We start from the raw sequence: 13,378 nt of genomic DNA, 5'->3' as shown, positions 1-13,378 counted from the left end.
TTTGGGATCTCTGTACTTTTGCCATAGGAACCTGCTTCAGAAAGAAGACCATTGCAACTGCCCTCCATTTTAGCCAGATTTGGAACTCATGAGCCTCTTTATCATTCAAGTTCTTTGTCTCCACTACATTCTGGTTTTCTTTTCTTTTTGAGGAGGCATTTCAATATCTAATCTGAATTTCATAAATTAATTAGAATTCTTTCTACGGGAAAGCCATGTTTGTGGTGGCAAAAGTAATAAGGCATGCTATTGTGGCAGTGTAGCATAAACGTTCATACACAATCATTGATTAACATTCACAATTAAGACAATATTGCATGATGGAAAATAGACTACCCTCTTTTTAGTTGTCTTCTGTTTTATTTTGTGCCTTCGAGTCAGTGTTGACTCCAGCTGACCGGTCCCTGCAGTTTTCTTGGCAAGATTTCGGAAGCAGTTTGCCATTGCCTCCTTCCTAGGGCTGAGAGGGAGTGACCGGCCCAAGGTCCCCCAGCTGGCTTCATGCCTAAGGCAGGACGAGAACTCACGGTCTCCCGGGTTCTAGCCTGGTGCCTTACCACAACACCATACTGGCTACTCATCTTGTACTACCATTATTTGAAATGTTAAAGAAAACAGCACAAAAGATGTGGCCGGAAGCATTTCTGAGAGAGGGCCAATGGTTTGGGAGGGAGCATCACTGACTGAATCCTGGAAAACAGCAAGTCAAACTATCTAAGCCACAGCCCTCCCCTTGGATAATTTATTTCTATCCTATTTTCATTTCATTTAATCATCATGATTTGAAGAATGACATTTTGAGTTCCTCTGATTGTATTCTCTTCAAGTCCTAAATTAATCATAATTCAGTGACTCCTCAAAGGCTACACAATATATTCCAAAATGTCACTTATCAAGATTGTATTTAAACATCTTTAAAGAGAGAAGATGGAATCATCTGACAGAAAAAGAGGTTTATCATATCCTTGCCTAGTTAGCTAGAAGGGCAATCAAGGAAAATATGCACCTCTTCTCTTCCAACAGACAGAATAAGCTTTCATAAGAATGGTGCACGAAAGGGCACTTGAGAGCTGGCCAAGATGACATGAAAATTACGGCCCGTGAATCATGACACTGTTGCATAATTATGATGGCACAATATGATGTTATGATGTACATAATATCATTTGCCCCCTACCCCATCCCTGCAAGTGCCTGTGGGGCTGGGACCCCATATGGTTCACCATTGTTTCTCATCCATGTTTCAGGCATGCTCAGCATTTCCCAGACACACTGGCAATTCTTATCCATTTGCTCCAGCTTTGCATGCTGCAATTTCTCGCTACAGTTGTAGCTTATCTTCACTGAGACATGTTTTCATGACAAAATATTATTCTGGAAATTAGAATGTTACCATCATGCTACTTCTGTGATGTTAACTTGCCAAGGGAAGCCTCTTCCTTAATAAAAAATATTTTTTTCTTCTTGATGGTGGTAACTGGACAATACTCAGGGAGGATTAGCTACCTTCTGTACCCTCATCTGCATGTCACTGGCCTACACACTTCGTGCTTCACTGTAGATCTTCCATTTCAGATCTTTTCACCTAGGTATCCAACCAGGTGCCTGATTCAAGCCTGGGGACGCTTGTCAGAAGCAAAAAGTATATAACATTCAAGCTAGAAAAGGAATGATTCTTTCCCCCAGGACCGAGTGATCACAGATAGCCATTCAATGCCGATCTAGATTGGACACAATCAGGATTGCAAGAAAGTAGCCTAAATTATATTTTCTGTTCCAGATGTTTGTCATCACTCCAGCTGCTGAATGCTGAATCTTAGGGGCCTAACACGAACCCTCTGGGAATTCCTGGAAGCTCTCTATTCTATCGATAGCAAGAGCCACCAACAAATTTAAATTTCTGTTCATAATGATAAGAGGCATTGATTAAAACAAGCTCAGGGGCCTGAGGCAATTTTCCCCTTTTGTTCAAGAAGGCTATCCTGAATCGAATTTCAAATGCACCTATTTTCCTTTTCAATCTGGTCCTCCCAGCAGCTTTGCTTAAAACTGCCCCCCATATGGACATAGCATCCACAGTAATTAGATCTTTCTCCGCATGCAGTCCTCAGCAGGGATGAATGGAATATTAATCAAAGGACTGCCCCACTCATTGTCCAGCATTCACACAAAGCAAGCAGTGAATCTTCAGGGATTTCAGGGGAAAAGACTTGTACAATATGTTCAAATTGACATGACGATGCTCAGAACTGAATTCTAGAGCTTAATGAGCACATGTAAAGTATTGGTTCTGATGTTCATGTGCTAGGCAGAAACAAGAACTGTATTTTTAGAAGGCACATGAGAGTTTTGAAGAGCAGATCAAAGTAGATCAGATTTTATAGAGAAGACCTCAAGTGTCAAAAAGCTTGGCCAAGATAACCCACTTTGTAAGATTTAGCACTCCATTTGAAAGCAGCCTTCTTAGATGAGGTCCCTGCGCAGATGCACTGCAGCCTTCTCCCATGTGTCCTGCAGTCTATCATCCAGTGCGTTTGCATTCCAACATCTCCTCCTTTGTTCTCTTACGGACTGTTCAGTACCTGCAAAATCACTATGCAAACTTTGCTTTCTCCCGTTTAGTGCAGTATCTATCTTCCTACGTCTTCAAGCTGCAGCCCAAGATGCTTTCAGGTGTATCTTCACCTATTTCATATCTCCTCTCTCTTTTTTTCTAGATACAGAATAGCTCAGTCAGAAAGCTCTCTCTGAGCAGAGGAAGATCATAGTGGAGTAGCTTTGCTCCTCGACAAACAGCGATGCTGGTACATAAACTATCAGTTGAGCAGTTGGTTAGAAATTAAATATTGCTTCCCCAAAATGGAAGTTTCTGGGAAATGTGGGAAAGAAGGGGTAGGACCTTTGACTCTTACAACTGCACCAAGAAACAATCCAGAATGTGTTACAAAGGCCTGGAAAATGCAACCAAATCTCCAATAGATCTGCAGGGTGCCCGCCCTTTGGAACATCATTCCCCCAGACGTGCTCCCACCCTGCTGGCATTTCACAAGGCATTGAAAACCTGCCACTGCCACTCAGCCAGAGGCCCTGATAGTATGGGTGAGCCCATTTCTTCATCTTGGTTGTGTTAATTGGGTGTTCTTGGCTGCTGTTATTTCTGTTGTTTTAAAACTTGGTCATTTTTTACCATGTTTTTATTCTGTTTTTAACGGTTGGCTGCTCAGAGTCATGTATATGAGGTGGGTGGCCTTATACACTTATTAAATAACACAGATGAGGGAATCTCAGCATTAACTGATGAGGAATCCAGGGCCAGCAGTTTGGACCATTCCAAACGGAAACTCAAAGTGCGCGGAGCTTCTGCCCCAAGTCTACCTGTCCTTCCACACAGAAGACCTCAGCAATCTCAGCAAGGGGGTGTATTCAATTTCAAGCCAGAGAACAACCTTTCTAAGGGATGCATTCTTTGCAAACATCTGAGATAGTCTGCAGAGCCAATACTGTTTTTTATGAAGTCACTGTATTTCTCCTCCAGTTACCTAAACTCAAAATTAAAATGTCAAACAATATTTAGCAAATGAACATCCAGGGATAAGAAAAGTTATCTAGCAGTTTGGATTAGTGGGTGGGAAGAAGGGCTCTCCAACAGAGGCAAATTCAAAAATTATGGAGGGATGCCTAGCAGCCACTTTACCCTCAAAATTGTTTAAACAGATTGTCTACTAGTCCATAGCCAAGACTGAATCTCTAGCATGCCTCCAGAAATCTATCTACCCTTGTACCAAGTTCACTTGTTGCTTTTAGAGAAACTGCTGGAAACCATCTTTGCCAGCAACCTCCTAACCTCTTTTGCACAGTGTCTTCTGCAACCTCTACAGTAAATATTTATGGAAGCTGCACTTGCAGAATATTGTTACCTCCGCACTTCTGCAGTACACAAGGACGCTCATATATTTAAACAGCATTTGCTGTTCGTTGGTAACTGCAAATCATAGTGAATTGTCATAAGTAGGCAACAATTTGCCCAACAGTTATAACAGAGGAAAATACTTTGGGGGGAAAAAGTGGGTCTATAAATTTTGCTTATATAAACTGAAATCCGCAGGTGACAATGGAAGAGTTTATGTTTTGTTCTAGTGCCACAGAAGGATAATTGAACAAAGACTGTGTTCATTTAGTAATCTAACAAAACATTTTTGCATATTGGGTTAAATGAAAATTTTAGAAAATGGGTGAGAAGTGACATGGAGAAAACAGACATCAGTAGTAATGTCTGCCCATACAAAGGGACAGGGCGGGGCTTTGATCCCACTGCTGCAATTGGCATCTTGACTTTTTTGACCCTGCTGGATATCTGGTTAAATAGAACTGCACTGCCATAAAAATGTACAACTAATAATATTGCCTAGGCCTACTCTCCAAAAAGCATCCAAAGGATTGTACTTAAAGGTCAGACTCTGAATATGCATATTCACTGCTTAACCAATTATTGTTGTTAAATTGGAAGCAGGGAGGCTTATTCCCAAGTTTATTTACTCAGGATAGAGGAGATCTATGCACAAATAACCTAATTCGGTTTTCTCCTAAGACCACAAAGCCAAGCATACTTGAAAAGAATCCACTGAAACGGTTGTGGTGACTTGAAAGAAAAATGCACTTAAAAATTGAATACTTTACCCTTCTCCTAACAGTTGATTTTGAAGGTCGAATTCCAATTTGACTCTAGAGAGAAGACAAAAATAATCATAATTGTTTTTGGCATGAGATCAGTGATAATCAGTGAATTAATTGTTCTCAAAATGGCTAGGTCAACTAAAGCTCACAATTCATTCTACAGAAATATTCATAAGGTATTTCATGGTATTATCTCCTGCCAGACCACTCCAACCAATACCTCACTGGCAACACACCAGCAGCAGGGCTGATATGTGGAAAGCAGCAGTGTGTATTACTTTTCCTGCCTTAAAAAGAAGCTTTTTCTATTGCTCACTGTGGGAGGGAAATAATTTAGAACAAAGCTTCCAAGTCATCTTCAAAGACAAACACATGAAGAGTCCTTTGCAACAGTTTACTGTGGATATAAGCAGGGCACAAATAACGAAGGCAAGTTGCATCTTTTCCTATTGGATTGTAAGCAGTATATTAGCCTAAGTTACTCATAGCCACTCCCATGAAAGCCACTGGTTCCAAAGAAAACACTGAGTCTAGAATGACTTCCAAACAAGCCTTTTCAAAGGATGTACAATTCAACTGTCTGTCCAGAACAACAATTCTCCGTCCTCCTTGAAGTATCTCTATCTTGCCTGGGCCACATTTCAGCTTCATTGTCCTCATCTGCTCCAGGTCTATCTCATAGTCTCCCTGTGATCAATAAGTAGAACATCAATGATCCTTCTAACCAAATCTCCAGATGGTTTCCCCAAGAGGCGTCATTAGCTTATAGTGGAGTACAAAATAAAACTTTGGGATATCCACAGACCAAAGATCATGAGGTAGAGAAGAAGCCTCTAATAGTATGCCCCATCAGAAATGATAAATGCCATTATATCTCTAAATCCAAAAGCAAGATAAAGCAAAAGAACCATCAGTGTTGAAGACTGCAGGGAGATATGTTATCTGGCCTCAATATCCTCTGTAACCCAGAGGGAGAAGAAACACACGTTGGTGAGCTACTAGTCTATACTAGCCTGTACTATAGGCTCCTCAAAAAACATTCCCACTCCAAACTCATCATGCAGCCCTTATTAAATTCACATTGCAGAGACTAGTGGTTGAAGATTTGGCAGATGGTCCTTTTAAAAGGACCTTGAGAAGGTGACACTTAAAAGCAAATCCAGCATAATTCTCTTCTTACATTTTTAGCAAGGAGAGAATATCATCTGATTTTAATCCAGTGAAAGCTAAACTCACAAAGAACAGTTACAGAAGGTTTGCAAATTACTGGCAGATCAAGTGCAAAACCCTCAACAGTTATATAGAAAGATACACTCAGTACTTGGCCCTGGTGCTGGGAACTCACTCTCAGCCACCAACTCAGTACAGTGGACGTGCTCTTACATACAAAGCTTTATGGCGACGGTCTATAGAATCTATAGATCTATAGACGATCCTAGAGGATCATTCATGGATGTTATCCCAGAACCCTACAGCTTTGCTCTCTGTCTAGTTGGCATTAGTGCCAATCCACATGGCAGAAAACAGATCCCATATAAAATGCAGTAATGAGCTATCAGCCCCCACGGACAGAAGGAGAAGGTATCTGGCTGTTTTCCATAGACCAGAAAACACTGTAAGGGATCCTGAGAGCTCTTAATCTGGAAGGCTGTCCCCAAAATGAAAAAGCAATTTCAGAGTTGTAATGATGATACTATTTATATGCATGAATTAATGCATTTCCTGGACTTAGGCTGTGGAAGGAAAACATTTCTTGGGATATCTGCAAGTCAGCTATATGATTGGTTCTGTTAACTTCATCTATTTCTATTTATAACCTATTTTTATTCAGAAAAGCTAACAGCATTTAAAGCATGGAGCATGGCAACCCATAAAATATGCATAATATTGCAACATAAAAATATTACTTATAGGGTTGAGAGATAAAATCTATCTATAAAAACATATTTCTGAAATATACTGCCCACTTGTTAGCTAATTACAGGCTCTGAATAAATAATACATTAGCATAATTCTTTCTACTGAAATGCATTAAAGAGGGATTCTGTGGTGACGAGGCCTCTGGGAATGACTGGGAAGAGTTGCCTTCATATCACAGAAAAAGTGGGCAAAACAAGTGAGCTTTTATGCCAGAATAAGGTCCTGGGGGGACAAAGCAGATAGAAAGACTCTGGTATTATAGGATGAAGAGCTAAAATATTGTAAAAAAATCTAAGGCCTTCAGAAAGATCCCAAGAAGCACAACAGACAAACTTCACATTTACTCCTAAACCCTCCAAAAGCCCACCTCATCACTTCTGCTTATCTAATGGCAAAATATTCTTGGTGGCATCATGATAGCAGCAGCAGCAGCAGCAAATTGAGGGGTTTCTGCAAAGTATGAATCACTGTCATCTAGATTGTTGTGGGTGGGTATGAAAGTAAGAATCCATAGGGTGGTCAAGTTGCATATCATAGTCCAGTGACTGGTGATAATGGAAGAACCGGGGATGATTTTTTGCAGGAAAATGGGCAACTTTGTAAATGAATGTAATCCAGGGGAAAAAAGATTCTCTTGGGTGACATGGGCAGGTTGGGAGAATGCATTGAAAGTTAGTGGACCATTCAGAGTTGAATTAGAATCATGAATGTTTGCTGACTATCAGCTTAGAAAGTGGCCTGTTTGTTTCAAAGATGTGGTTTGGGCATCCGTCAGTCCAGCTGTACATTTGGAAAAGGAATTATTCAAAAAGTATGGGAAGTGAGAGCAATAAAAGTGACTTATAGAGAAGCAAAGCATGCATGAGAATAAACAGAATCCTTAGTGAATGGTTTGACAGAGCAGTGAATAAAAAAAAGATGTTTAAGATATTTGGGATTAAACATATGAGGAATGTTTACAGCTTTGATGGTTGGGGGCACAAATGTTTGGGTGAAGGGTATAACTGAAATTGGCTCCTTAAGGGGCTCACAGTTTAAAGCTGTTACTCCTCATGCTGGCTGAAGTAGATAAATGTCAAGACCAAATGGCTAAGGATTTTTGGCCCCTCCAGTCCTGGGGGGCTTCCATGTTTAGTCCGGGATGGGAAGCATTGCCCCATTCAACAAAGTATGCAATCTGGGGGTCCTGGATTCATAGCTCCTGCTGAAGGAGCAGATGGGAGCTGTGGATCCGCACAGATCCATCCAGTGTGTCCAATGAATCCACTCCTGGACCAGGAGGCCCTTCAGATGGTCACTCACACCCTAGTCACCTCATGAAATGACTACTGCAATGCACCCTTGAAATCCACTTGGAAGCTCCTGTGATCCAGAATGTGTCACCGCTGCTCTACAAGCTGCACTAATTGTCAGTTGGCTTCCAGGTGCAATTTGAGGTGCTGGGCACCACCTATAAAGTCCTTCATGGTTACTGGAAGGACTGCCTATCTCTCTTAGTTTCTGCCCATCAACAACATCTGGCAGAGGGGGTGCGCTCGGGGTCCCCTCTATTGAACAGTGTCATCTATCAGGGCCTCAAAGGCATCCCTTCTCTGCCACAGTGCCTGTCTTCTGCAACAGCATTCCCCCAGAGATTCATTTGGCTCCCATCCTGCTGATGTTCTGTAAGGGACTGAAAGTTCAGCTATTTTCCCAGGGCTTGGGACAGGGTGGTGGGTGAGCCCCTATAAGATTGGGTTTGGCATGTCTTGGTTCTGTTTTACATGGTTTTCCTCAAACTATACCACTGCTTTCTTTTTCTTGTTCTGGTTTTTATTATGTACACTGCCCAGATCATTTGGAATTGGGTGTTTTTAAATCCACGTAGATCAATAAATAAGCAAGCTCCTCTCTGCTGCCCCCACTAGTCATCTGCTGTTCAGACTAACAGGTAAATGTCCTTCACGGCTGCCCCAGGTACAGGCTGGGGCCAAACAAAGGCCACGTCTTGAGGATGCTCCAGAACAAAAGAGATGGCCAGGGCATGCTTGTGTCACAGTGAGTCAGTCGTCCCCCTGCAAGCAATCTGGGCATCTGCCCCGCCCTTTCATGTCAGGAGCCTCTCCTGGCAAGGCGCTGCTGCCCCTAAAGATGCTGAGTGGCCCCCACAGGACCTATGGCCTGCAGTACCTGCGGTCTCGGTGCAAAGGGATGGCCAATCCAGCTATCCTCAGGCGTGACTTGAGAGGTAATGCTCAGAAACCCTTCTGGAGACCGCCGGGGCCCAGCTGGACTCGAGAGCGGGTGGAGGCCGAGAGGGCCGGCCTGCAAGGGACTCTCGAGCGGCAGAAGGCCCCAGATGCATCCTTTCCTTCCCTTCCCTTCCCTTCCCTTCCCTTGTGAACAGCTTATTTGGTGTGTGTGTGTGTGTGGAGAGCTGGGGCGCTCTGCTCGCCCTTCAAAGTGCTGCACCCTTATGCAGGCCCGACAGGACGCCCCGAGGCGAGGAATTCGGGAGACCCCGCGGCTGCATTTCCGTGCCTCCCAACAGGGGGCAGCGCAGAGACGCCTGGCTGATGCTCCAAGAGGCTCGGCTGGGTCGTAGTGAGAAGGGAGGCCACCAGGAAGGCCCAGACTGATAAACCAGAATCACCAAAAAAAAAAAAGCCGCACGGCACGGACATTTCCGTCAGGTCACCGGGACGAGTCGAGGTCCTGCCTTCCAGTGCTGCCACCTTTTCGCGAATTAAGCTTCAAGCCGATTCCAGGGCACAGGATCGCTTCAAGGGTCGGGCTTGTGGGGCCGTTTGGATTCATTCCTTTCCGGGGGCAAGAGAACCGCCGGATCCATCGGGGAAACTTTCCGGGCCCCAACCGGGGTGGCGCTACGAGGTGGCGCGATGGCGTCGTGGTGACGTCACGGCCGCCCCCTCCCTACCTGCTTGCGCTTGTAGATATCCTTCACCGGCATGTCGACACCAGCGCCGCCGCCGCCGCCCGCTGTTCGCTTTCTACCCTCGTCCTCAGCTGCCGGAAGTTGACTCCGGCATCCCTGGCAACCAACCGGAAGTGGCTATAGAGGCGGCTGCCGAGGGCGAGAAGGTCCGCGGGGCTGAGGCTTCGCGCTGCCATCTTTCTCTCGCTTTCCCTGTTTGTTTCCCTTGTCGAACGGGTCCAAACGCGGGGGCCTGGCCCCTGTCACGCCGTGGGAAGCCCTCCTGGAGGGAAGGGAGGGCGCAGGGCGAACGCGCCCCACGTGACCACCCCTGCGGAGGCGGCCTAGGCGCCGCGTCCCCTTCCAGGGCGCCTCCGCCCCCTCATGACTATGCAGATGAGGGGGGCCGGGCGGGGCCGGCGCACGCGCGCTCGCCCGCCCTCCCCCTCCGGGCTGCGTCGGCGCATGCGCACTGGGGGCGCGAGCGGGGCGGCCGAGCGGGGCGGCCGGGCGGGGCGGGGGCTGAGTCACGGCGGCCGGCTCTGGCGGCAGCGCGGAGCGATGAAGCAGGCGCGGGCGGCGGCGGCGGCGGCGGCGGCGGGCGAGCCCCGACCCCAGTGAGGCGGCGGCCTCCCCTGCTCCCCCTGCTCCCGCTCCTGCTGCTCCCCTCGGCCCGGCCCGCGGGCTCGGCTGCGCGCCCGCCGGCACCATGATGGAGGAGATCGACCGCTTCCAGGTGCCCGCCGTGCGCGCCGAGATGCAGCCGCTGGTGAGTGCCTCCGCCGGGCGGCCGCCGCCGCCGCCGCCGCCGCCCGCCTCTGCGGCAGCAGCAAGGCCCCGCCGCGCCCCCGGGGCCGCCGCTGGCGCCGCCCTGCCGCCCCCCCGCTCCCTCCGCGGCGGCGCCCCGGCTGGGCGGGCCCGCGAGGGCAGCCCCGGCGGCGGCGGCGGCTGCGGCGGCCGGTCCCGGGCGGGCGGGCGGGCGGGCGGGGGATGACGTCACCCTCGGCGGCGAGGCGAGGCCGCTGCCGGAGCTGTCCTCGCCGTGGTGCTGAAGTCAGCCGGGCCCCTTCCGGAGAGGGGGCGGCGCGCCGGGCTCGGCCGGCCTGGGCGGCGGCGGCGGCGGCGCGCGGGGAGCCCGGGCTGCCGGTCGCTGCGTGCCCGGAGGGGCCGGGCCGGGCCGGGCCTGCCTCGCGCGGGCGCGGGGCGTCCGAGACCGATTCAAGACCGGGAGGGCAGCGCCGGTTCCGCTGGTCCCGGGCGAGCAGGCGGCGCGGGGCGGCCTTCCGCGGCGGGCAGCCGCCGGGCAGCGCCCCTCTCCGGGCAGCAGGTGTTGCCGAGGCGCAGCCGGCGCGCCCCGCTCTCCGCCCGGGGAAACGCTCTGCGCTCTCCCGGGCGCGGGAGAAGTTTCCGCGCCGCCTCTCCTTCCGCCCCCGCCTCCAAGACCCCATCCCGGGGCTGCCCCGAATCTCTCGGGCTGGAAGCGCGGCTGGGGAAGCCGCTGCCCCGCCGGGCGTGGGCCCGTCGCCCCGCGCGGAGGAGCGGCGGCTGCCCGCCAGGCCCGCGTCTTCTGAACTGGGAAGGGCTGCCTGGCCGGCCACAAAGGGGAGGTCTCCTCCCGGTCGGTGCGCGAGTTGTGCCAGAGAGAGGCACCCTGCCCTTCATCTTGCGGGCGTGCACGGGCGTATACACGAGCACTTTCACACGGATGCCTCCTCGGGCATTGTGTCTTTTTCAGTACCTCCTCAGTCTGGCACTGGAATAGGACTTTTTTCCTCTCCTGTGGCGGCCGTTGAATGTCTGCATTGTATTCGATTTTAATTTTACGGGGTTGTCGTGTACCATCTTGGAACGGATGCAGTGAGGGGCGACCCAGAAATATTTTAAGTAGATAATAATCATTTATGAATAATGCAATAAAGCTGCCTGTTTCCCTCTCTTGCAAGGTCTGATGGTGGACAAAAGTTTGCATTATCAGTTTAACAGCACATCACGGTAACCTAAAACTACTGAAGCATCAGAGTTTCCTTATGACTTAACCGAGTGTACTGTCTTACCCTTGTAGAATCTGTGGATCTAAGCATGAGATGAAGGTTTGATAATAAAAAATGACAGACAGATTATTCTAATGTAATACAGATTACATTATGACAGTGAAAATGTTTCACTGTTCAGATGGTTAATTTTTGAGATTTTTGGAAGAATTTAGCCTGTGAGTGCTGTTTGTTTTTAGCAGCATTCCTGAAAATTACTTAGCTTTTCATTCTGAACAACTTTGAATGTTGTTTAAAATCCTCCTGCTTCAAGGTTTGTTTTAATTATGATACTGTGTTTTATAATACTCACCTTGATTTGATATGTTTTGTAAGTTCTTCTGAACTATTTATAGACAGAAGCAGCATAGGCTTGTTGTAACTTAGCAAATAATTAATAAAAAGCAAATAAGAGGAAGAAATTAGCACAAAAGATGACAGTGGACATGTCAGGCTGCAGAGGATGCTGTACAAAGCATAAAACACTAATCATTGTTTACTGGAAGCCTTGTTCAGTCTTCTTGTTATTTCTGGCAGATGTTGCTTCCATATTTTGGAATGATGTATTGCAAGTCTGAAAGCTTATTTAAGAGAACCTGCACTATGGATTTTGGAAAGTAGATTCCATTGTTGAGCAATGTCCAAATGTTTTTATCAATTATTCTGTTCCAACTTCTGTTTTCCTTCATGGGAGATTTCTTTTGATTTATGATATATAACTTTCTTTCTTGGTTTGTTTTACATGTTCATTCTTCATTATGACTTCTGGAAGGAGTATTTCTGATCTCTAGATAGGAACCTCTTTTTTTTATGGGATCACTTGCGTGCCCCCATCTCCAGTCCTAGAAACCTGGATGTTCAAGGTCAGATTGAGTCAGAGAAGGTTGAAGGAGAGCTTCTTTCTAATGTTGTCCTAATGTGTCAAACTGAAACTTCATCACACCAAGATGCCTGGGAATTTTAATCCAGCTTATCTAAAGGAGCATCGCTGAGTGATGCTGCTGTAAGTGAAATGAAAGGAATCATAGGTGCCCATCTAAAATGTATTAATATTTAATACCTCATTTATTTATTCTTCATATGTGTAATGCATCTTAGTAGCCTTTTTCCTATACTGAGCAAGGTATTTTTTTTAAAAAAACTCCGGAGCTCATTAACAGATTTCCCTTTTGTAAACAAGAGGCAGCAGAAATGCTGACCTCCCCAAGGACAAGGAATATCTCAAGGGAAAGATGGAGGCTGTCAAGGTTTGGCTTAATTCATTATGCCAGTTTTCCCAGATGGGGAGGTAAAGACATAAAGACTACATGCTTGCTGTTAGCAAGGCTTTGTGGTACTTTGCATTAACTGCTTCTGGGGTAGAGAGGAAACTTCGTAGCGAGGTACAGGTTTGGTTTTGGCAATACGGTTTAATTGCCCTCTCTTGTCTCATCCTTGCAAGACACTCAGTTTGCTTTGCTTCCCCACCTTCCGTGCAGCTGGAAGAGAAATATCAGCACTTATTCTCAGTGTAGGGTCTCTTGCAAATGAGGTGGCAGGTGGCAGCCAATTTTCTGTACATATTTGGGGATCTAAAATCAGCTGGGTTGCAGGAAAAGTGGAAAAGACTGAGCTTTTTGGGGGGGGGAAGCATTTTGCAGCCTCCTCCTGGTGCGTCTCTCACTTTAAAGGAATCATAGAATTGAATGAGACCTCAGCCTCATGTAGTCCAACTCCCTGCTCAGTGCAGGATTCATTGACACCTTTCGGATAAAGACCTCTTCCCCCGGGAAATTCCTTCTTAGCCGGAATCTCCTTTCCTGTAGTTTCAACCTGTAACTTCTGGTCCTGTCCTCCAGAA

At 47.1% G+C, this 13,378-nt stretch overlaps 2 protein-coding genes across 8 annotated transcripts in view; one reads left to right on the top strand and one right to left on the bottom strand.

Annotated features, from left to right (window-relative positions):
* Positions 1–9,753, bottom strand: part of DNAI1 (dynein axonemal intermediate chain 1) — a 142,288-nt gene extending 132,535 nt beyond the window's left edge. For 5 of the 6 annotated variants that reach the window (XR_015798269.1, XM_088152802.1, XM_088152804.1 and 2 more), the window contains exons 1-2: positions 9,512–9,753; positions 4,678–4,722 (exon numbers count right to left, since the gene is read on the bottom strand). Coding sequence is in view for 5 of the 6 variants with exons in the window: in XM_088152802.1 (XP_088008928.1) it covers positions 4,678–4,722; positions 9,512–9,544 (78 nt within the window). In the remaining variant the exon portion in view is untranslated. The remainder of the gene's footprint in view (positions 1–4,677; positions 4,723–9,511) is intronic. The other variant, XM_088152803.1, reaches the window with a different exon arrangement.
* A 246-nt stretch (positions 9,754–9,999) lies between these two features.
* Positions 10,000–13,378, top strand: part of FAM219A (family with sequence similarity 219 member A) — a 68,498-nt gene continuing 65,119 nt past the window's right edge. The window contains exon 1 of one of the 2 annotated variants that reach the window (XM_088152735.1): positions 10,000–10,277. In XM_088152735.1, the coding sequence (XP_088008861.1) occupies positions 10,218–10,277 (60 nt within the window). In that variant the 5' untranslated portion in view covers positions 10,000–10,217. The remainder of the gene's footprint in view (positions 10,278–13,378) is intronic. The other variant, XM_088152734.1, reaches the window with a different exon arrangement.

This window comes from Python bivittatus, unplaced genomic scaffold (genome assembly GCF_059951505.1).
Source record: "Python bivittatus isolate LINGU-HERP-01145 unplaced genomic scaffold, Pbiv_v1 ctg000570_np1212, whole genome shotgun sequence".
Taxonomy (NCBI): domain Eukaryota; kingdom Metazoa; phylum Chordata; class Lepidosauria; order Squamata; family Pythonidae; genus Python; species Python bivittatus.
This window is presented reverse-complemented; position numbering and strand designations above follow the sequence as displayed.